The sequence below is a fragment of the Drosophila biarmipes genome, chromosome X, assembly GCF_025231255.1.
Source record: "Drosophila biarmipes strain raj3 chromosome X, RU_DBia_V1.1, whole genome shotgun sequence".
Lineage (NCBI taxonomy): Eukaryota > Metazoa > Arthropoda > Insecta > Diptera > Drosophilidae > Drosophila > Drosophila biarmipes.
The window spans coordinates 5,929,692-5,952,520 of record NC_066611.1 but is presented as its reverse complement, the minus strand read 5'-3'; the positions used below and the strand labels follow the sequence as shown (position 1 = coordinate 5,952,520).

General features: G+C 48.8%; 2 protein-coding genes across 5 annotated transcripts in view; one reads left to right on the top strand and one right to left on the bottom strand.

The window, feature by feature from the left end:
- Nucleotides 1–15,699, bottom strand: part of LOC108024567 (lysine-specific demethylase 9) — a 49,494-nt gene extending 33,795 nt beyond the window's left edge. Inside the window, exons 1-4 of one of the 3 annotated variants that reach the window (XM_017094562.3) lie at nucleotides 15,650–15,699; nucleotides 14,618–15,022; nucleotides 9,604–12,781; nucleotides 7,934–8,572 (exon numbers count right to left, since the gene is read on the bottom strand). In XM_017094562.3, coding sequence (XP_016950051.3) covers nucleotides 7,934–8,572; nucleotides 9,604–12,766 — 3,802 coding nt within the window. In that variant the 5' untranslated portion in view covers nucleotides 12,767–12,781; nucleotides 14,618–15,022; nucleotides 15,650–15,699. Of the gene's footprint in view, nucleotides 1–4,055; nucleotides 4,290–7,933; nucleotides 8,573–9,603; nucleotides 12,782–14,617; nucleotides 15,023–15,610 lie in introns of those variants that run through there. The other 2 variants (XM_017094563.3, XM_050890637.1) reach the window with 2 other exon arrangements.
- A 732-nt stretch (nucleotides 15,700–16,431) lies between these two features.
- On the top strand, nucleotides 16,432–22,740 carry LOC108024781 (thyroid adenoma-associated protein homolog). Of its 2 annotated transcripts, XM_017094897.3 has the most exons (7): nucleotides 16,432–16,604; nucleotides 16,665–16,842; nucleotides 16,908–17,192; nucleotides 17,268–18,097; nucleotides 18,163–20,405; nucleotides 20,467–20,631; nucleotides 20,686–22,740. In XM_017094897.3, exons 1-7 carry the CDS (start codon nucleotides 16,496–16,498, stop codon nucleotides 22,126–22,128), a joined length of 5,253 nt encoding a protein of 1,750 aa, XP_016950386.1. In that variant the 5' UTR covers nucleotides 16,432–16,495; the 3' UTR covers nucleotides 22,129–22,740. The 2 variants fall into 2 exon arrangements, with proteins under 2 accessions (XP_016950386.1, XP_043949333.1); XM_044093398.2 differs by lacking the exons at nucleotides 17,268–18,097; nucleotides 18,163–20,405; nucleotides 20,467–20,631; nucleotides 20,686–22,740 and having other exon boundaries at nucleotides 16,665–16,847; nucleotides 16,908–17,155.
- The last annotated feature ends 89 nt before the right edge of the window (nucleotides 22,741–22,829 follow it).

Below are 22,829 nucleotides of genomic sequence, written 5' to 3'. Positions count from 1 at the left end.
CTAAATCAAACTGCTAGTTCCTAAGCAATATACTTAAGTTGTTATATCAACTTGAAAATATATTTAAAAAAAAGTATTTAAATACCAAATACATTTTTAAATAATTGTCTTATACTTTTGTAATCTTTTTAAAAACTAGTTTTTTAGTTTTTACTTTAATTATTTTGTTTAATGCTTACAAACACAAATTTTATATTAACATAGGAAAAATTAAAAAAAGAGGTATTTAAATACTGACAATTTTTCAAATATACCTAACCCTTTTGTAATATTCTCTAAAAATGTTAGTTTTTTCTTTAGTTTTAAATTTGTGGAATTTAAAAGGAAAAAATTTAAACTATTTAAGTTCTTTAAACATTATGCCACATTCCCTTACTACTATTTTTTTGGATGCCACTGTATATGTGTCACGTTGAGTTATTTTCAACGCAAATTTCGAATTTATTTTTCGAGCATTGGCCGCGTCTGTTTTTGATGGCCCGAAGGTGAGTGTGGCATGGTGTGGTATGGTGTGGCACGGTGTGTGCGGCAGGGGATCCCCAATATGCATTCCCGTTCGCATTCCTTATGCGCCGCTTCTCTGCTCTTCTCTTGCACTCTTCCTCTCCTCTCTTTCTCGCCATGTGTTCGGTGGTCTCTTATTTTTTGCGCTCGTTCATTCTGTGCTTTTTTGTTTTTGGACATTGCCAACGATGGCATTTTTGTGGCCTAAATTCATGGCAACAAAGTGGGCAGAGGAGGGGGCTGGGGGTGGCGAAACATGGTCAAAGGGGGAGGCGCTGGGAGGGGGCTGCACTGGTGACTGCAATGTGTCAGCGGCAGTTTGCCTCTGAATGAATCTGTTTACATTTTCCACTTTGATGTCTTTCTCCCTCCGACTTTCCCCTCCGCCCCTTCCCCCCTCTCACACGATCTAGTTTTTCCATTTTCCACAAAACAAGCCCACCCACCCACGAAATCTTCTCATTACTGTTTGATAGCTGATAACAACCTCAAAAGAAGTGACCAGCCCCAAGTGGAGCGGGGAGAAATGGGAGAAAGGAGCAGCATAGCAGAATAAATGAAAGGAATTGGGAATGTCTTGTCAAGATGCAAACGAGGACTGGAAATAAATTACACTTAGTTTTAACTAACTAAATAAAATTTATTCCAATTTAAATTTCGGAAAAAAATGACTTATTTAAGTGAAACAATATGCAGAATATTAATAGGTTCATCCTTTATCTAGTTTATTGTTGCATACTTTTAGAAACCTTTAAAAATGAACTGAAGTTCCTAGTTGTTTTTTGTTCTAAATCTTAAATATCTAGAGACACAAAACTTTTTAAACGAAGCCTTAAAGCAAGATGTAATGATTATGACTAATGAATTTGGCTAAGGACCAGGACATAAAATATAAGTCACTTTTTTTTTGAAGAGATTTTTTCAGGATTTCTTTCATTCCAAAATAAAATATTATGTTCATTTGAAACCAATGGTATTAAAGATCCTATAAAAATAGGAGAACACCATTTAATTTGAAAATAAGGTGCTACTTAAAGTATGCAACATTATATTTTAAGTCAAGAAGTGGGATGGGTTCAAACCGACAGATAGGCGGCAACTTTTTTTTCATTAATTATCTTGATACGGTCTCATTTTGTAAATTACACAATTTCGCCCAATAATTATTCGGCTAGGTGGTCTTAAAAGATACATATTTAAATGTATGTTACTTGATTTTTTTAAATGAAACCATTTCCCTGTAATTTTTTTTCTCAATCAAAGAAAATGTATGGTTTTTTTTGGCTAATTTTTTTAAGTAAGTCTGTCCTATTTTTTTCCAGTGCACGCTCTTACCAACACACTAAAACAAACGCCGACTTACATGCATAAGAGCACCGTTAAGCGACGAACAAGAAGGCAAGAAGAAGCAGCTGAAGTTGCAAGCAGACGACAACAACAATTGCAACAGCAACAGCGCAAAAACAACATCTCAACTGGCTGCCAACGACTTCTTATAAAAAAAGGAGAATAAAAAAGCGAGACAAGAGCACAGCGGCAGCGAGAAAATTGTTCAGGAAAATTCTTATAAGAAATTAGCAAAAACGATGACGACAGCAGCAGCAGCAGCGATGCGATTTTGCCGTTAGCTTTTCCCCCCATTTTTTTCCTTCGAGTTTTTTACTTGGCTGAAGTGAAACGTCAGAGAGAGCAAGACGGAGAGAGCGCCAACTGGACCACGGCGAAAGAGAGGAAAGGAGAGAGCGCGAGAGAGCAGCCAAGGCGCGACTTGCAGCGCGGCAGCAACAGCGAAAGCAAAAGCAAAAGCAACAAGAGCAGAAGCAGAAGCAGCAGCCAAAGGCGAAAGACAATTGCAACGCCACCGACTCGGTCAGGCGACAAAAGTGGCCACAGCCACATCGATCCTTTTCCTAACCTCAAAGCATAGGTAAAAAGGGTGGCAACCTTATTCGGAGGATCACCACACAGCTAAAAATGTGAAAAAAGCAGAAAATCGGCAATAATTCATTATTTTCTGTTTCTCTCCAAACTACCCAAAATCGGAAATATAACTTATGGTAAAAAAAAGATAAATTAAAAACTGAAAATCGTTCAAAATTCTTAGGTGTTTAAGGGTTTTTTAAGGGATTTTTTCAAATTTCTTTCCAAAGTTCACCAAACACGAGGTACGTGGGTTTTACATTTTATAATTATAACCGAAATTCGGTAAAATATCGTAGAAAAGTACTAATTTCCCCGAAACCTCTACACAAAATTTGAAATACGACCTAGGTTAAAAATGTCAAAAATTCAATTATGACTTTTAGGAGTTTACTAAAACGTGTTTTTTTTTTCATATTCCTCCATAAAAAAACTAGAGATTTTAAATAAGGCTAATGCTAGAAATGGGAAACTCCTCAATAACTCGAAATTCCTAACTAGAAAGGGAATTACCCATGGTTTCTTTCCCAACCCAAAACTGGAATATCGATTAGGGTGAAAAACATCATTACAAATTGAAATTCTTTTACAATAGTTATTTACAAAAGCTTTCTCCACATCAACCAATTTTACCAAATTATGAATTTTAAACTTTCTTCGAGAATATTCCACCGACAGCTGACTCCCGCCCCCTTTGTCGCCTGCACCCGTGGACGAAAGAGCATTTTCGGTCTCCGACTGCCGGATGCTTGGGCCCTAGCTTTTCCCGCTGCCCCACAACGGCTGCGGAATATAAATGTATGTATGGGTGGGGGGATTCACACAAGAAAAATGGAAAAACCACACACTCGACGAAGGAGAGCCAAGGCAGTGGCAAAACAAAATATTGCAGACACAGAAGCGAGCAGGAGACGGCTGAAAAACGATTTTGTTGTTCATAAATCAGTTGCAATTAAAATTAACTGGGGGAAGAATGCGAGGCTTATTAGATTTGTGGTCAGGCCGCAGTCGCAGTGGCCAGTAGCCAGTAGCCGGCACGCGAGTGCATTTTTTACTCTTTTTTCGAGTATTTGGGGTGGGGCGCGCGTTACACTTGTGTTGAAACTGAAATTGCTATTGCATTCCTGCACATAAATGACACACACAGTAACAAAAAAACGAGTCACATTCGGGCTTTTTCTTCTGCCTTTTCTTTTTAATTACAAACAATCCGTATTTTGTCGTTCTACAAGTGCCGCATTTATTTATTTATTCACAGAAACACAAACACGAGCGCGAGTGGCGCACGTTACGTATACGCAGTGTGGCCCTGCAGCGCGTCGATGACGTACGAGCCGCAGCACGAAATTATCGGCATCGTCGACGTCATTATCGTCGGCGTGCTGATTTGTTGTTGCGGGCGACAGGGAGAAAAACGAAAACAAAAACAAAAACAAGGCAGCCATTATCACGAACACGCGCAGCCCACGTTACGTATACGCAACGTTACCTGGCACAGCATCTTCCTCTTCTGCTCCTCTCTCCCTCTTTTGGTTTCTTCTTCGTTGTTTCTTTTCGTTGTTTTTATTTTTGTTGTTATTTTTTTGTTGTTATTTTTCTTGTTATTTTTCTTCTTATTTTGTTGTTTTTACCCACGAATTCGAGCGTTTCTGAGGCCTCGCCGTCGCCGTCTCAGTCTCTCAGTTGCTCAGTTTCGCAGTTTCGCAGTTTCCCGGTTTCTCCGCTTCTCGACTTCTCGGTCTCGGTCTCGGTCTCAGTCTCCGTTGCCGTCGACGTCTAAATGCGAACTAAAAATGGGCGAAAACACGGCGGAACCGGCGGTCCATTCCGTCCGGGTGGAAGACCAAAAAAAAGAAAAAGGAAGCTGGCGTGAAAGAAGCGAGAATCGAGAGGCGAGCATCGAGCATCGAGCACCGAGCACCGAGCACCGAGCGGCCAGAAGGAGGAAGAGCCGGCACAAAGCGGACGGAACGCGGCCAAAAAGGCAAGCGCCAAGTCCTTCTCGGCTCTCTCGCTGGCCCGCTGCCGCCGCGTTGGTAACAGAGACGCAGCAGCCCAAGAAAGGCGGCTTGAGTGCGAGTCGCAGCGCTCTCGCCCTCTCTTCGGGCCGCTCTTCCGCTCTCTTGGCGCACATACAAGTGCAGTGTGAGTCGGTGTGTGTGTGTGCAGTGCAATCAGGGTGGACCTTTATGGGGTAGTCGCGCTGAGCAATGAATCAGCTGTACAATTATACTTATTCTTGTATTTTATATTTTTTATGAATTTTCAAAATGTATCCTACTTTATTTTTTGCATATTGTACAAGAATTTCCCAAATATATCCTACTTTATTTATTGTATATTGTTGTACAAGAATTTCCCAAATATAACCTACTTTATTTATGGTATATTCTACAAGAATTTCCCAAATATACCCTTAATTTGTTATCATTCATAGGAAATAAACATTACCTCAGTTAAATGCATCACAGTATGGATTTTGATTTTAAACATTTGATACAGTCGCACTCATGCTGGCTGATGCACCGTTTAACACCATGACAATTAAATCCTTTTTGTTTTTGAATCCACAATAAATTAAAAAAAAAAGTGGTCCAAAGTCATGAGCAAACTTAGTAAACAGCTTTAAAATCCAGCTTTAAGTAAATACTTTTTGAATGATATTTTAATCCCTTTTTTGTTTTTGAATAATCCACAATCCACAATAAATTAAAAAAAAAATTGGTCTAAAGTCATGAACAAACTTAGTAAACACTTAAAATCCACGTTGTGTCTTTTCTAAATACTGTTCGAATGATATTACAATTATTTTTGTTTTTTAATTCAAAGTTAATAAAAAAAGTTGTGCAAAATAATAAGTTAACTAAGTAAATAGTTTAAAAATGAAGAAGGTGTCTTTACTTTACTGAATACCTTTCGATAACTTCAGGTTAGTCTTCGTACTTAAAAATAAAACTAGAAACAATGGATTACAACTATGTTCCAAGTACTAATATTGCAATGATTATAACCATTAAACCATTTTGTATGCAAATAATAAAATAAAATTTCTTTTCAATACCAAGAAAAAACCAGAGTTAACCATGCTCGACCAGGTCCACCCTGTCGTGCACTGTGCTGCGTGTGTGTATGTCAACACGGATGAACGAACGTCAAATAGAACATGTGCTAGCTGTCAGCACAGCGCAAAGTACAAACACTCAGGCGGACATGAATGGAGATGGGTGGAGAGATGCCTGGAGAGGTGGGTGGGGAGGTGGGTGGAGAGGTGGCTGGAGAGGTGGCTGGAGAGGTGGGTGGCGAGATGGATGGATGGGCATGGAAATGAAGATGTGAATGAGGATGTGAATGTGAATGAAAGGCCCCCGGTTCCCACGCCCCGCCCCGCCCCAGCTCGGGGGATAGGATAGCCTACTTAAAGGATGCACCCGACAAAGGCGACGACATCGACGCTGGGCACGGAGGATAATTAATGAGTTCGGATGAAGTCCGCCTTGGATATGAATCAATGGGGCGGAATAAGTGGGGAGTGGGGAAAATGCAAAACGAATCAATTTTAACTACTTGATTGCTTACTTTTGTTGACAAATTCAAAATGTCAAAATGGGAAACACGCCATTTTTTGTAAATATATATATTTTGGGAAAAATATCCTAGTCAGGTTATAAAGCTTTTTTAAGCTTTATAGATAGGGGTACTCAAAACAAAGTTAGGAACTGAATTCATTCTTATTTTTTATAAATTTGTTACTAGATATGCAACAATTTATGCGCCAAAGTCAATTACTCGATTGCTCGATGACAGGCGGTTGCCTTTCGATCGTATTAATTTAAATCGATACGCTGTGCTTTTTGGCGCCCAAAGGCAGCGGACCAGAGAGCACGCCCTATCGCACCCCTTTTCATCTCGTGTGAGAGAAATGCGAAATAAAAAATATGCTGCCTGCTTTTAGGCGTTTAAGCGCAACTTCTGTAATACGCCTCGTGTCTGTGTGCGAGTGGCTGTGTGTGTGTGAGTGAGCGCGCGTGTCTGTGTAAGTCGAAAGGTAAATGACATCAATGGAGGTTGGCTGGCTCCTCTCGGTCGCTGCCTGCAGGCTGGCTTGCTTTTCGCTGCATTTCGCTTCCGTTTGCTGCTTGCCTGCTTACAGTTTCCGACTGCGGCCAGCACCAACACAAGTGCAAGAGCTCACCCAGGCACACGGATGCACACTCACACACAGGCAGAGGAGAGGCTTATTGGGCTCGCGCCTAAGTGTATGCAGTAAAAAAATGATGGCAAGTTTTTAAGGGCGTTCACAGGTCAAAAAATACTGACAAAAATATACAACATATTTTTGATCATCTGGGCTGAAAAAATATGTGTATTAACTTGATTTTTAAGGAATTGGCAAGCTTACAGATAAATACAATCGTAATTAAACATAATTTATAGAATATTTTGCAAATAATGGTAGTTATAATTATTTCAAAAATATAATTTTAAATTTAATACTTTTTTATTTCTATAAATGCTTTATATCTTCAATCACTTCAATTACCTTCAAAAACAGTTTTTATAAGTTTTTTTTTAAAAACTTAACAAGATGTAATATCATGAAAAAATAGAATATATCATGTTTTTGTTTTGTGTAAGCAACTCTTCTTGTCGTCGACCGCAAAAGGTGCAAGATGTGCAAAGGGACTGGGGCGAGGCACAGCGGAAGGAAGGAAGGAAGCCAAAAGGACATCGCCAATCCGCACACATCTTTGCGCCTATTTAATAACTAATCCCTAAGCCACAGGCCGCTTTTTCAACCCCACCCAAAACTTTGCCGACGAAAACTATTAGGCAATTTTGTGCTGCAAACTTTTTCCGATAAGAACTCAATTTTTGGCCCATTGTTCGACAATAATAGATACGAGAGACAATTCTGGAAAATTCATGGAAATTGATTGGGGATTCGAAAAAGCCACCAATGCCTGGCAAGTGAAATACAAATCTTAGTTTAAAAAAATAATCTTAAAGTTGGTTTACACAAGAAAATAGGTTTTAGCTTTCTAATGGATTTTTAAAATAATTATGATTACCATTATTTGTAAAACATAAGACCTCTTATGTTTAAAGTTCTATCTTTTTCATTTAAATATCTTATCTTTTTGTTAACCACCATGAATTGATTTTTTTTAGAATATGTTCAGAAAACACTTGATATTCACCCCTAATATGTCTCATATAAAGTAAATATTTTACATTTCAATTAAAATTACTATATAAAACAGTTGTATATAGCATCCTTCAAAATTCACCTCATATATGTCAGGTAAGCCAAAGGTATTTTGACAGCCGTATACGATTATATCAACAAAAAGATAGGATCTACTTATAATATATACACCTCATATAATATATGCTTATTTATAGCACCCAAAGATAGGATCTCAGCCCAAAGATCTATCTACTTATGCAACATAATTCATCTAATATAACATCCTACCGTATTATAATAATGTTCATTCACAGCACTTACCACTGGGATCATGGTGTGGTGGCCCCACTCCTGGGCCCGGCTGCTGGTGCTGGTGATGGTGCAGCGGGCTCGGGGCACAGAAGGCGCTCGACCCGCCGCCCAAGGTGGGCGGTGGCATGCCCACGCTCGAGGGCGGCGGATAGGCGCTGGCGCGGTACGACGGCGGCGGCGAGCCCACGTCGCAGCGCTCGGGCGGCACGGTCACCGGATTGGGCACGGGCACGGGCACCGGCACCGGAACCGGTGCTCCCGGCGGCGGTCCGTAGTGGCCTTGGGGCGGGGGCGGCGGTCCTCCGTAGTGATGTGGCGGCGGTGGCGGCCCGCCGTGATACTCGGCCGCCTGCTGGTAGTGATGGGCGTGGGCCGCATGGGCGGCGTACTGGTGCTGGTGGTGCATGTGCAGCACCCCGCCGCCCCCCGGCGCCAGCTGGTGGGCGTGGTAGGCGGCGGCGGCCGCAGCCGCGGCTGCTGCGGCGGCATACGAGGGCGGCGGCGGCCCATGGTGGTCGGGCAGGGCGTGCTCCGTGTGCAGGCCGAGATCGGGGGCGTGGTACATGCCGGCGCTGAGGTGCTCGCCGGGCAGCAAGACATGCGGTCCCGCGGGCGCCGAGTGGACAGGCAGCGGCGGCGAGCTGTGGGCTGGGAGAAGCACAGGAAGGGGGTATATCAGTGGGTATATATAAGAAATCTTAATCTGAAGTCGCCAGTAGAGACTTTCAATAATTATAAAATAAAAAGAAAGATGTTTTGTATTTTTATAGTGGGATTTTTAATTTAAAAAATTGTTTAAGGGTGTAATTTCAGTAGGGTATATATAAAAAATCTAAGCCTTAAGTCGCTGGTTGAGACTTTCAATAAATATAAAAAATATAACAAAGAAAGATTTGTTTTTTTACTTTTAATGGGATTTTTAGTAACGCTTTGACATCCAAATTTTTATCAAATATTCATACTGAAGTGTAGATATTGCCTATTAACTTATTTTATCCTTATTTTTATCTATTCTTTACCTTATTATTTATTTTAAAAAATTCTAACATATTTAAGAGATTTCCAGAACACAAAATGTAAACTCTTTTTTATACTGATAAGAGTTTATTTCTAATAGGTTCTAAAAAAAACATCTATGAGTTGTTTGACATTACTTTAATGAGTTTTTAATAGTATTATTATTCTGGGGGACTTTAAACGAATTTTATATGTTTTATTTAAGTCTTTATAGGAGTTGTTCCATAGATTTCTAATGGTTGTATTTGTATTTAAAATCAATACCTATTACCCTCTTTTAAATTGCTGGGAATAAATCAAAAAACCAATTTAACAAGCTTACCACACCCTAACTTTTACCTATTATTCTTACTAAACTTATTTGCAAATGCAAAATGGAAAGATACATGCCACTTTTTTTATAGATATATATATATTTTTGTAAATAGTCTACTAAAAAGCTAGTACAATTTTTTTCAAATTGTTTAACTAGCTTTAATTAGAGTGAACTCCTAACTATTAAAAAAAATAAAATAAAGACCAATGTTTACATGTTTATGTTACATTTAAGATCATGTAAGGGGTGCATGTATGTATCTAGATGTTTTAAGGTTTTTTTAAATTTATTTTTAAAAGGCTTAAATACCAGTTCCCAGTAAGCTTTAAAAGATTAAGGCACTCACCTTCGCTGAGTCCGGAGCTGGCGCCCGGGGGCAGCATGCTGGACAGGGCGCTGAGCGGCGTGTAGGACTTGGGCGGCTCCACGGAGCCGGGGCGCAGGACGCGCTCCTCGGTGACGCTCGACTGGACGCGGTACTGCATCTTGCAGTAGGCCTCCTGGGCGGCGCCGTTGCTGGCGTTCACGTAGACGCCGGTGATGGTCACGTCCGTGTCCTGGACAATGACCACCGACGAGGAGGTGGGCCGACTGCAGTCCTTGGCGTCCTTGGTGCTGGCCGCCGAGTCGCGGTAGCCCGTGGTGGTGATGGTGGTGTCCGTGTTCGTCTCCTTGGTCTCCTTGGAGTACTTGGAGTCGTTGCTCTCCTCGATGATCGAATGGCTGGACATCTTGCCCACCGCCGCATCCTTCGAGTCCTTCAGCTCGTTCTCGCGCTCCCGCTTGCGCTCGTACTCCCGCTCACGTTCCCGCTCTCGCACGGATTCCTTGGACTCCTTGGGCTCCTTCTTGATGTGGATCACCTCGGCCTTGAGGGCTGCCGCGGATGCCGCCTTGCTGGTGGTGGTGGGCATCACATCCAGCTCGTCGTAGCTCTCGAAGCTGCTGCAATCGCTGGCCAGGTTCTTGTCCAGATGGCGCTCCACCTCGTAGGTGGCCGCCACGATGGCGCTGGCATTCAGACTGGCCATGCGCTTTCTGGCCAGGATGCCCTTGTAGTCCCCGATCAGCTCCTCGGTGAAGGCGGTCTTGCGCTTCTTGGGCAGCTGCTTGGGAGGCTTGGGCTTCTCCTTGGGCTCCTTCTCGCGGGCCTCGTCCTCATCGCTCTCCTCCACCTGAACCGCCTTCTTCTTGCGCTTGGCCTCTGTCTCATTAGAGGCGCTCTTCTTGGGCGGCGCCTTCTTGGGCAGCTTCTTCTTCTTGACCGGCGGCAGGGTCTGCTGGAGATGCAGTTCCTCCGTCTCGCTGTCGCTGTCGAACTCCCAGTGCTTCCCCACGCCTCGGCCACCCGGCACATAGCGCAGTTCCCTTCGCGGCTCCGCCTCCTTGGGCGCTGGAGCACTGGCGGCAGCGGCCGCTGGAGCAGCTGAGGTGTGCGGCGGACTCACGGATCCCTTGTCCCTGTCCGTGTCCCCGTGACGCGGCGAATCCTTGTGGTTGTCATCGTCACTCCCGTCCAGCGTTCGGATACGCGGCGGTTGCTGTGTGGCCTTGGACAGGCCCAGCTCGTGGGCCGTGCGCGATTCGTTCTCGTAGAGGCACTGCACCTTGGCCAGGGCGTTCAGCGAGGCCATGCGGTGTCGCTTTGGCCCGCTGTAGGCACTCAGCTTGCGTTCGTCCTCGGAGGAGCTGCTCTCGGCGGAGCTGTTGCTGGCCGGCGGCTCCTTCGCCGCAGCGGCCTTACCCTTGCCCGCCGGCTTCTTCTTGCGACCCGCCGGAGCGGGCGTTGGAGTGGCCAGCTTCCTCTTGGCCTGCTTCTTGCCCGCAGAGGAGGTGGCTGTGCTGGTGGAGGTGGTGCTGCTGCTGGTGGTCTTGGCTGCTGGTTCGGACTGCTGTGCGTTGCTCAAAGGATCTACTTCTTTCTCCTTTTCCTTCTCCTTCTCCCTTGGTTTCACCTTCAGCTCCTTCTCCACCGAAGGCTTCTCCTCCTTCTTGACCAACGGCTGCTCCTCCTCATCCACCGGGCTCGCCTTGGCCTTCTCCTGTCGCTCGAACAGCTTCAGCGGCTTGTTGTCCTCATCGGAGAACTCGCGCAGCTCCTTCAGCGAGGGCAGCACCATCTTGATGGGCTCCTCGTCCTCCGATCCGGACTTGAAGTCGTAAATATCCTTGGCCCCGCTCCAGGAGGCCGGCGGCGCCTTCTGGTGCAGCGCCTGTTGCATCCGCCCCTTGGAACCAGCCGACGTCTTGGTGTACTTCACCTTCGGTCGCTGCTTGGCCGCACCTGCTGGTGGCGGTGGCGGTGGAGCTGGCTGCACTGCCTCCGTGGCAGTGGTTGTCGATGTGGGTGTGGGCGTAGGCGTGGGAGTTCGTGTCCTCGTAGCCGTGGGCGTTGGTGTTACCGTGGGTGTGGCCGTGGGCGTTGGCGTCGCCGTGGGCGTGGCCGAGGGCGTCGGCGTGGCCGTGGGCGTGCTGACAATCTCCTCCAGCTCCATGTGCACGGATTCGGTATTGGAATCAGGCATGCGGGAGGTGTTCTTCTGCGCGGCGGCTTCGTGACCAGCCGACGCCTTCTTCGGTTTGCTCACTTTGGCGGGCTTAGGTAGCTGCTCCTTCTTGGGCTGCTCTGCCTGGGCCGGTTTCTTTCCGGGATTCTTGGCCGCAGTTTGCTTGGAACTGGCGGAGCTTGGCGCTGGCGTGGCCGCGCCAGTTGCGGTCGCCTCTGGCGCCTGGGCTGCCGCTGCTGATGACTGCTCCACCTTGGCCTTTTTGGCCTGCTGCACTGCTTTCTTGGGCACCTTAGTGGCCAGCGATTCCTCTGAAGCGGGCGGCGTCAGCTCCTGCTCCGTCTTGGGCTTGTCCTTCTCGGTGACCTTCTCCGCCTTTTCCTTCACTGGCTCCGGGGAGGGACGCACTCGCTTCACCGCCGGCAGCTTGCCGGGGTTCAGGCTGGATATCACCTTGACCGCTGCTGCCCGCGACTTGGTCTTGACATTCTCCGAAATGGAGGACTTGAGCACGCCGTCGCTGAGTCGCTCCTCGCCGCTGGGCAGTAGGTTGTCGAAGCCGTGGATCTTGATGTCCAGGCTCTTGAGCATCTTGTTGATGGCTCGCGCCTTGCCGTCCTCGTGCCGCTCCTCGGGTGAGAGTTTCAGGCTACTGGAGGTGGAGGTGGAGGTGGAGGCGGATGTGGAGGTGGAGGTGGATGCGGCAGTAGTTGAGGCCGTGGCCTTTCCACCAGCACTCTCGGTGGCGGGGGCGGTCTGTGATCCCGCCGAGCCCGTGGGATCCTTGCCCGGCTTCTTGGCTGCACTCGAGTCCGTCTTGCTGGAGGACTTCTTGTCCTCCGCCTCGTCGCCGCCGCCGGAGGCTTTCGTCGTCTGCTTCCCGGGCCGCTTCTTGCCCTGCGTCGTGGACGCCGCTGCTGCAGCGGCCGCTGCTGCCGCCGCCGCAGTCGCCGTCGAGCGCTGGACACGCTCGGCGGCATTGGAACGCTTCTTGGAGACCATTGCAAAGGGCTGGGGCTGGGGGAGGAAGGAGCGAGAAACGGGGGAGGTTATTAATAAGGAATTATTGGAAAAGATATGCCAAATATATATGTAATACATTTTTCCCTCTGTTTAAGATTGAGGTTCCATCCCACCTTCACCCCTAGCTCCTCACTTTCGATTCGGTTTAACAGCCCCCAAACCCCACCCACCTTTCTTTTTGGCACACAGGCGCTTCCCCCAGTTCAGTTCAAGTGGGCGCACGTGACAAACAACGAGTACGCCAGCCGGAGGAAAGGGGAGGTCCGGGGATGCCCCAGTCCCAGCTACCAGCAGACAATAGCAATCGATGATCACTCGCCAGGTCTACGTACAAACATAGGAGCCCATTTATTTGAAGGTAAACAAAATGTACTATAGTTCACCAGGAATTAAGAGAAACTCAAATGAAAGGCGCTAAGAGATTTTTTAATCGTAATATATCTTGCTTTCTCATAGCTTTAGGGAGAATTAATTTGTTGACCATTTTTCAAAACTGTATAAGAGTTTAAAAAAAATAGCAAAAATATAAAATCCTTAGGTCTTTGCCAGTATATTAATAAATATTTATATATGTATATGCTGTACTACAAAACAAAGCGAATTGAAAATAAATCAAAGATGAATGACGTCTCTCGATCTGAGGTTTAATTTCATTTAGGCAAAAAAAACAGTTTTTTTAGGACGTAAAAATGGGATATAGATTTTAGTCAAAAATACGGTTTTTTAATTGTAGCTCAGCCAAATCAAGGCCTACAGCTAACAGACCGACTGTTTCGAGCAGCTTTCTTCGAGTGCTTACGATCCCTATCACTTTAGGCGAAATTTATTTTTCGACTAATTTTCATATTTTTTGCATCATAATTTTTTGTGAAAAAAGTGAAAAGTTAGAAATTTTCAGGTTTAAAAGCCAATAGAGAGAAAATTAAATAATTAGCTCAACGAGGTATGACATACCTCGATATGGCGTTTAGTTTTTCTTTTGCAGCCAAAAAACTGATTTTATAGGGGAAAATTTCAGTCGAAATATGAGATCCATATTTTAGTCAAAAATACGATTTTTCTTTAGGGTTTTCAATCGCAACTCAGCCAAATCCAGGCCTACAGATAATTTTTTTCACCAATTTTCGAATTTTTTTAGGTGGTGCAGAAGAATTTTTGTAAAAAATGTGAAAATTCATAAATTTTCAAGTTTGAATGGCAATGAAAATAGGAAATTTAACAAGGAGTTCAACAAGGTATATCATTCTTGATCCCAACTTTAATTTTCCTTATAGCAGCCGAAAAACTGAATATGAAGGTCAAGGAATGGGATTCCGATTTTGATTAAAAATACGATTTTTTCATCTGGTTTTTCAATCGTAATCAACAAAAGGTTAATGGCAATAATGTTCTGTTAAGTAAATGAATTGCATTCTAAATATAACCAAAATTTTAACCATTCCGAATTCATCTATTTTAGAATTCTTTAAACATTTAATGAGTTATTATTACTAAATATTTTAAATTGTGATATTTTGCTTAAAACTTATTAAAACATTTTATGTTTATTTCTATGACTTACGGTCTTATAGTGTTTATAGGTTTATTAATTCAGTATTAAAGTTAAAAGTTAAACAAAAGTATTAATTTCCCCCTATTTAATGTGGGTGGGTTATAATTAATAAAAAATACATTTTAATACATTGATTTCCATTACCCTTATCGAGTGATCACTGTATTCACTTCCCCTGCTCCCACTCCTCCCCTCTCTCTACCCCACCTCCATTCGATCGGTTTAAGTGTTTTTTGTTTTTGGACAGGGGGAACCGTTAGAAAGCCCAAGTCACTCACCTCTCGCTCGCACCTCTGGTGGCGCTCGCCTGCCGTCCCGCTCGCTCTCACTGCGCTGTGCCCGCTGGTCGGCTGCAACGGCAGCTACTGCAACAACAACAACAGCCACTGGGGCAACGGGAACTGCAACTGGCCGAGCAGCAACAACAACGGCGCGTGCTGCGAGAGCAACAAGGGGCGCGGGGAGAGTGGCCAGCGGAGGGCACGAAGATCCGTTGGCCGCCCATCTGCCGACCTTTGACTGCCGCCCCTCGCTGTCTGCTAAGCCGTTGTTTGCTTTGATTTTGTTTTTGTTTCCGATTTTATTCACTAGCTTTTGCTTCGCTCACTATTGTTTATGCTTTTTTGTGCGATTTGTTGTTCTCACTGCGGCCGATCGCTTTTCACTCGAAGTTTGTGCGGCGCCTGAAAGAGTGAATGGGCGTGAGTGTGGGGGTGTGCGTGTGCGTGGGGGCGGGGGAAAACATAAACATAAACATTTTATACACATTTCGTCACAAAACGGAGAGGCGCATACACACACACACTCACACACAGGCACACACTCGCACTCGCGGTGTATCAACAAAAGAAAAGCCTCGCTCTCTGGCGCGCTCTGCCTCTCTCTTTTGCACAGAAAATAAAGCACGTACACACACGCACACTCGCACAGGCAGAGGCCCAGGTGGATTTCTCTGGATTTTCATTTATGATTTTTGCGCTTTTGCCACCGCAGTTGTGTGCAGTTTTCGGGATAAGTTTTGGGGGAAAACGAGGAAAAACACTTTTACGAGCACGAGCCCTCCCCCTCTCACGCACACACTCGCACTGCACCTTACACCCCACACACACACAGGCACACACGCACGCACGCAGGCACATGCACGCACAGCGAGCGTTTGGCGTGCGAAAATGGGCTGCAAACACTTCCTATTGGAAGCCAATGGGGTTTTCCACACGAGATCGATGGCATGGCGCCCAAAATCAATGCAAACATCAAAACGCAGGGCTCACTCAATAAACAAATCACAGGAAAAAAATAAATAACCCCACCAGTGTGGCCGCCGATTTTTCGATCAGATATACCAAGCGGCGGAGGGAAATGTACCTTAAATACCAGTTTTGCTTCTGCGAGTATACCAAAAATATTCCAAACGGTCTCTCTAAATAAATCGGACTCGACCATACATTATCGATATTTTAGAACACTATCGATAGACGTGGTTGGCGTCCTCGCTAAGCAAAGTCTACACTAACGATATGGCAACGCTGTGGTGTTCCCACCGGAAATAAGTTACATTTTTGTTGGGTCGGGGATGCACTGGCTAAGTCAGGTTTGAGCACTCGCTTACTGAGAACAGTGTACTAATTATCGATAGCAAATGTGCCACGCTTCAAATTTGTTATCGAAAATAAAGTTAAACTTATTTTCTTATTTATTTTTGCCTTTTAATGTTTTTTACAGACATTTTGAACTGGACTTCCCTCAGAGTGTTTTGAATAACCTAAAGCTAAGCTAGGTGAAAAAATAATTTAATAATGTGCGTGCTTAAAATATAATTATTGTTGCTAAATTAATATTATTTATATAAGTATTAATGTCAACGCTAAAATTCAAATACTGTCAAACTGTCAACATATTAACACGCAAAATAAGCACAAAGTATCATAGTTATTAATTAATTTCCTTCATTAATAAACCATTTTTAAAAAGGGCGCCAATTCTCGTAGTTCTAAAAATTCCCCGACACTTGCTTACGTTACTCACGGCTGCTTACGTTTGATTACGTCTTACATTAAAATACTAAAAATACTGAAGATACTGAAAACTGAGCGCGAGCGAATGGTAAATTTATTTTTTATTTTTTATTGGCGCGACTTTTCCAACCTGACCGAAACATGAACGACTTGAACCTGCGCGTGGCCGCCCTGAAGCTGTGTGCGCACCCCAAGCGCTTTGCGGAGCTGCGCGACGCCCTCGTTCCGCTGCCCGAGCGCTGGAAGTCGGGTGAGTCGTGGCCTCCAGTCGGGGGACATGGGCACATGGTTTCATCGTGATCTCCTCCAGCTCCCCAGCAGTATGTGCGCCAGTTCGCAGTGGCCGGCAGCAGTGCGGAGCAGGTGCAGGTGGTCAAGGACATCTTCTTCGTGGATCCGCAGCAGGATCATGAGCAGGTGGCCCGCTTCCTGGCCGACCTCCTGCTGGCCAGTCCCCTCAAGCACGCCGTGCGCAACCAGCTGACCAAGTACGGTGGGCCCTCGATGCACCACACAGCCATCCATTTGAGTAACCGCCATTCCCTCCACCCAGACTCTTCTCGGACAATGCGCTGGCCAAGCAGGATGCCAAGCGACTACGCGGCCACTCCAAGGAGCAGCTGCTGGAGGCACTGCAGCAGTCGCTCGGCGAGATGGCCAGAAGTCTGGCAGAGATCACCCCGACGGCTCTGAGCCACGATCGCACCAACGACGTCTTCGTGTCCGCCAACGCCTGCCTGCAGAACTTCCCCTTTGGACGCGAGGCCCTGGGCCAGCAGGTGCACCTCTTCGCGCCGCTGCTGCCCAGCGCCCTGGAACGCTACTGGGCGGATATAAGGTGGGTTGCGCCGGCTGGAGGCTGCTCCAAGCCGATCCAATCAGAGCCATAACCTCTCTTCCTCGCCCAACACAGTGATCCCTCGCTGGAGCTCTCGCCCACGCGTCGCAACGAGCTCTACCTGTACGTGCAGAACGCCCTGCGCTTCCTGGTCAGCCTGCTCTCCGAGTGGAGCGACCAGTTGCGCCTGTGCGATGGCCACAGGTTGCTGGGCCCGGCGTGTGCGGTGGCCCAGAAGGTGGCTCGCCACATGGACACGCCGTGGGATGTGCGCTCCATTGCCGGCCTGCTGATCGGCCACCTGGCGCGCTTCTCGGGCACATTCCAGGAGTACATCGCCGAGTGCTCGAGGCCACAGGCGGAGCAGGATCTGCCTGTGCAGACGGCCGCCCTGCTCGTCCTGCGGCGCACTGACTACGAGGAGTACGCTCCGCAGGCTCTGGCCATTCTGAAGACGATCGTCAGCGTGGGCGAGCGCGAGAGCAGCGTGAGCAACCTGCTCGTCTTCCTATCCAAGCACCTGTTCATCTACTCCAAGTCGCTGGGCGAGTTTCAGGACCTTCTGCCTACCCCCGAGCAGGAGATCGTTTATCAGCAGATCCTTGCGGAGCTGCAAAGGTTTGCCCTGCAGAACATCTCCAATGCCACGGACTCGGTGCGCCACATGAGCAGCGCCCTGCTGCGCCAGGTGCTACAGCACGCCCAGCTGGCTGGTCGGGAGCAGCTCTTTCAGGCGGTCTATCGCCACTTTCATGCCGCCCCACTCAGTGCCAGCTGCCCGGCTCTGGAGCAGCTCGTGGCGGTGGCGGGAGTGAGTCGGTGCCTTGAGCACTGTCCCTCGCTGTTTGGCGCCATTTTCCCGCGCTTCCTGGGCTGCGAGGACAGCGTGGATGCCCTGTTCAGAGGTGGGTACTCAAAACTACCAAGTCGCAAGCCATTTAAGCAACTTTGCCATCCACTTCCTCTCCAGCCATGATGGTTTCGGCCCACAAGACGCAGCCCTTCGCCGAGTGGCACGGACTGTGGATCGGCCAGCTTCTGGCCGCGATTCAGGCGCCCGAGAAGCGGCGCTCGGTCATCGAACAACAGCTCACCCAGGCGGTGCAACTGGAGCCCCAGACCCTGGCCCACCTGCTGCTCCGCGACGCCCGGCTGCCACTCAGCAGCAAGCTGGCGGCGATTCTCAGTGTGCGGCAGCTGAGCGCGAGGCGACAGGAGCTGTTGCGAGATCTGAAGCAGGATGTGGACCAGGCCCTGCTCGGACTGGACGACCACACGCGCCTCCTGGCGCTGCGCTTCGTGGTGGAGACGCCGCGTCCCAGCGAACACCTGACCACGGCCGAGGCGGAGGCCATTAGATTGTATCTGCGCCACAATGCCAACAATCCGAGCGCCCATCTGCGCCAGCTGGGCTACGGCCTGCTGCAGAAGGCTTTGCGGCGGATCCACCTCGGCCTGGCCGAGCACCAGAAGCGTCCCACGCCGGCGGGCGAGGAGCTGCTCCGCCTGCTGACCCGCCTAACCGGCGATCTGTCGCGCAATCTGTTTCCCTCGGCGAACTACGGGCGACGCTGGCTGTCGCTGCACTTGCTCCGCGATTGCGTGGAGCTCGGCCGCAAGTTGCAGCTGCAGATCGGCGAGCAGCAGCTGCCCGCGGAGGCACTGCCCAATCTGGAGCACTGCCTGGCCGACAGCTACGAGCAGAACAAGGTGCTGGCCGCCCGGCTGCTGGAGACGCTTCAATCCCGTGCCCGCTTCCAGCCGGACGAGATAATCGGCCTGCTGCTCTCGCTGAGGCCGCCGGACTCGGCCACCGGAGCCTTCCAGCTGCAGGTATATTGCCGAGCCCAGGAGGTGAAGCATGCCCTGCCCCTGCCAGTGAAGGCGAACGAAACCATCCATGAGCCCAGGACATACAGGGCACTGCAGTGGTGCATGGAGCACTTGCGGGAGGGCCTGTGCCTCGCCCAGCGAGATCTCGCCGAGGCAGCCAAGTTGAATCCCTTGTACGGACTGCTCTTTGCCAGCCGGCATCTGCTCCAGCAACTGAATCTCCAGCAACTGGCCAAGGAGCACGCCTGGCGGCAGTACGTTGAGGAGCTGGTGACCACCTGCCTGGAGGTCAGCCGCGTGGTGCTGCCTGTGGTCAGCAGCGCCTCGCCCGAGGGCCACTTGCCCGCCACCCGCGACCAGGAGACCGATCAGCCGCTGACCAACGTGCTCAGCCGCCGGCTGCCCAGCGAGGCACTGCAGCAGGTGCGCACCACGCCCCAGATGGTGCTCCTGTGTGCCTGGCGCAGCATCAAGGAGGTGTGCCTGATCCTGGGCGAGCTGGTGCAGCGGGCGCCGCTGGAAGAGGAGCAGCAGTGGGAGCAGGCTGACTTCCTGCTCAGCAGTGGCCAGCTGGAGGCCATTGGGGAGCTGTTCCTGCTTCTGCTGGCCGAGACCAAGCATCGCGGCGCCTTCGAGCAGGCCTACGTGGGATTCACGATGCTGTGCCGGCGCTTCTGGCACAGCGACTCGGTGCGTCTCAACCAGCTGCCCGGCCAGTGGGTGAGCGAGGCCATGGCCATGGTCAGCGGCGAGGAGGTGCGCAAGGCCCGTCTGTGCTCCACGCGCCGCAGTGCCGGCATGCCCTTCATGCTGCAGGCGCTGATCTGCACGGAGCTCAAGCTGGGCACCCATGCCACGCTCCACCGCTGCATGCACCGGTTGCTGGAGGTGTGCGAGCGTAGGACAGGTGGGTCGGCCGGCATCACCGCGCGCAGCCACGCGCTCAACATCCTGCGCGCCCTCTTCCGCTGCAGCGAACTGGCCGAGCTGGTCACCGAGTTCATGGCCCGCGGCATCCAGTGCGCCCTGGAGGGCTTGCTCCTCGCCGAGGAGTGGGCGGAGCGCAACTGCGCCACCCTGCTGCTCGCCGCCCTCATCGTCCGCGTCTTCGGGGTGGAGCGCGCTCGCCTGGAGACCGGTGAGCTGCACGTGCGCAACCGGATGACGGGACGCATCTTCTTCACGCGGTATCCCCAGCTCTTCGACTACTTCCACGCCGCTCTGCAGCGGGAAGCGGAGCAAATGGACTCCATCCAGGCAGGCAGCGAGGCGGAGATCGGAGGCGGCAAGCGTCGGCAGGCTGTCCAGCTGGAGGCCATGCTGCTCATGCTCAGCCGCCTGTATCCATCCTCGCTGGAGGGCGCCGAGTCCACGTTGAATGTAGGTGGATTCAACTCTTTTTATTACCTTGTGTTATTACATAGACTTCGTATTCCCACAGCTGAGCGAGTTCGTGCCCTTCCTGATAAAGATCTGCCGCTCCCACGATCTGATGACACGCGAAAGAGCTGCCTTGGTGGTGGCCAACTTTGTGAGCCAAGAGCAGGCGCTCGCCGAGATCAGGCGCCTGGTGGTGGAACTCAAGGCGCTGCAGTTGAGATTGAAGGTAGGCTGAACATCCGCCACAATCTAGACGCTCCCTCACTATGTATCCTTGCAGAAGGAAAAGGAAGCCTTCATCCTGGACACGAATCTCCTGCACGGTCAGCTGTTGCTCCTGCTCCAACTGCACCGCTTGGTGCGCTGGACGCGGCCCTCGTTGACGCGCATGCAGCTGCACACGCTTGCCGCTCTGGCGGCTCCGATCCTCCAGCGCGACGCCTGTGCTTTCAGTGCGCTGGTGGAAGTGATGACGGCCTCCATGGAGGATGCCGTCGATCCTGAACAGCTGGATTACCAGCTGCTGGAGGAGATAGGCGCCGTGTATCTACTGGACCATAAGGAGGTGCGCAGACGCTGTCGGGAGCAGGGAATCTCCATGCGCTTCTACCAGATGTTTGGCCTCCATCTCCACCGATTGCGCGACATTTCCCAGGGCGTAGTGCTGCACATAGTCGAGGACCTGTCCGAGCCCATCTGGTCCCTGGACGAGCTGAAGGTGGAGCTGTGGCTGTACATCCTGCTGCAGAGATCCCTGGGCGAGGCACACTCGCTGGTGAGCGAGCTGGATATCGAGCACTTCCAGTTTGCAGCCGACATCCGTCGCTATTACCAGACACTCAGCCCCGAACTGCGGGCGGAGATCGCCCAGGAGCTGTATCGATCTCAGGCCGTCCGCTCGTGCGTCCTGCAGATGAGGAAAGCCTCGACCAGCGGCTGCTGGAGCCTCCAACTGGCCGGACGCCTGGCCGCTCTGCAGCCCCTGCTCCAGGACCCGGGCCTGGATTTGAGTGGGCTGGTCCAGCGCTGCTCGGAGGAGCACTCTAGTCACCAGGAGGCGGGACTGGTGCTGGGCCTGAAGCGTCTGATTGCGGAGAGGAAGACCCTGGAGCGGCAGCACTGGCCACCGCTGCTGAACTACGCCCTGCACCTCGTGGAGCCTGTCCAGCCGCTCTACCTTCGTCACCAGGCTGCGGAACTGTGCGATTTGCTGGCTCGCAAGCACTTAAAGGATCAATTGGGCTTGGGAGTTGCCAGCGTAGACGTGGAGGTGGTCGGTCGCTTTATCAGACTGGTGCTGCTCCTGCTGCTGGACGAGGCGGAGTGGGTGCGTCACAAGGCCGCTCAGCTGGTGTGCAGTGCGGGCTTCAGGAGCGAAGTCCAAGTAGCCAAGGACATATTGCCTAGTGCCCTGACTCCGGAGTTCCTAAAAGCGGTCCTGGCAAAGCTGGAGAAGCAAGCCAACGACTCCGACTTTCTCCTGCGTCTGTTCCATCTCATCGCTGAGCCTTTCCTGGCCGCCGAAGCCAAGGATTCCGAGCCGAACATTGACGAGGACGGGGATGTCGAGGTGTTCGACAAGCAGGTGATCAACCTGTACTGCGAACCGCTGCTGGTCCTCTGCGAGTTGTCCGCCGCCTTTCGTGGGCAGTTTGGAAAGAGCCAGGAGCTGATGGCTGCTATTAATGCCCTGGGTCTACCCGCGGATTTGGTTCCTAGTTAGTTCCCTGGCATAGGTCATCCCTGAGCATTTGATGTGTACAACCAGGACTGTCCGATTTTTTCGGCGGATTTTTAAGAGACAAGGTGATAGTTCATAAAAGGAACATGGTTTGACTTGTACATTAAGTGCATTTTTTTTAAACTTATGTTAAAAATTTAATTTTACATATTAACGAAGAACTGCTTTTAAATTGCATTTTTGAATTCAGTTTAAAAAAGTAAAATGCATTATTCCAACATAAAACATTAACCTTCAAACCCAACAAACAATATTAATGAAATGTAACCTTCCTCAAAAACAACAAAACACACCCATAAAATATTAAAACTGGACCACTGCTAGACCATAAGTAAAATTAGACATCATTGTTACCTCTGACAAGACCTAGAAGGCCTTTTTCGTAAGCTGTTCTTACCAATTAACTTTTAGTTTTAAACTTTAAATCAGCTTTATATATATTTACATTGAGCTATATAAAGCTAACTTACAGTGTAAAACTATAAGCTAACGTAAGCTTTATATTTATATTTATATTTAATAAAATAAAAAGGCAGCTAACATCGAAGTTGATATACCTTGATATAGCATTGCAGCCTAAACCAGATCGAAAAATTATCGAAGCTATACTTTTTTTTCGGATCATTTATATGTGTGATATTTGTCTATGATATGATATGGTTGTCCACTAAAAGGAAGACTTC

Excerpts from the sequence above, each read along its gene's own strand:
- LOC108024781 (XM_017094897.3), top strand. The coding sequence starts at position 16,496 with ATGAACGACTTGAACCTGCGCGTGGCCGCCCTGAAGCTGTGTGCGCAC. Across the intron at positions 16,605-16,664 it reads GCCCGAGCGCTGGAAGTCGG|CTCCCCAGCAGTATGTGCGC; the intron begins GTGAGTCGTGGC and ends GATCTCCTCCAG. Across the intron at positions 20,406-20,466 it reads GCGCCGAGTCCACGTTGAAT|CTGAGCGAGTTCGTGCCCTT; the intron begins GTAGGTGGATTC and ends GTATTCCCACAG.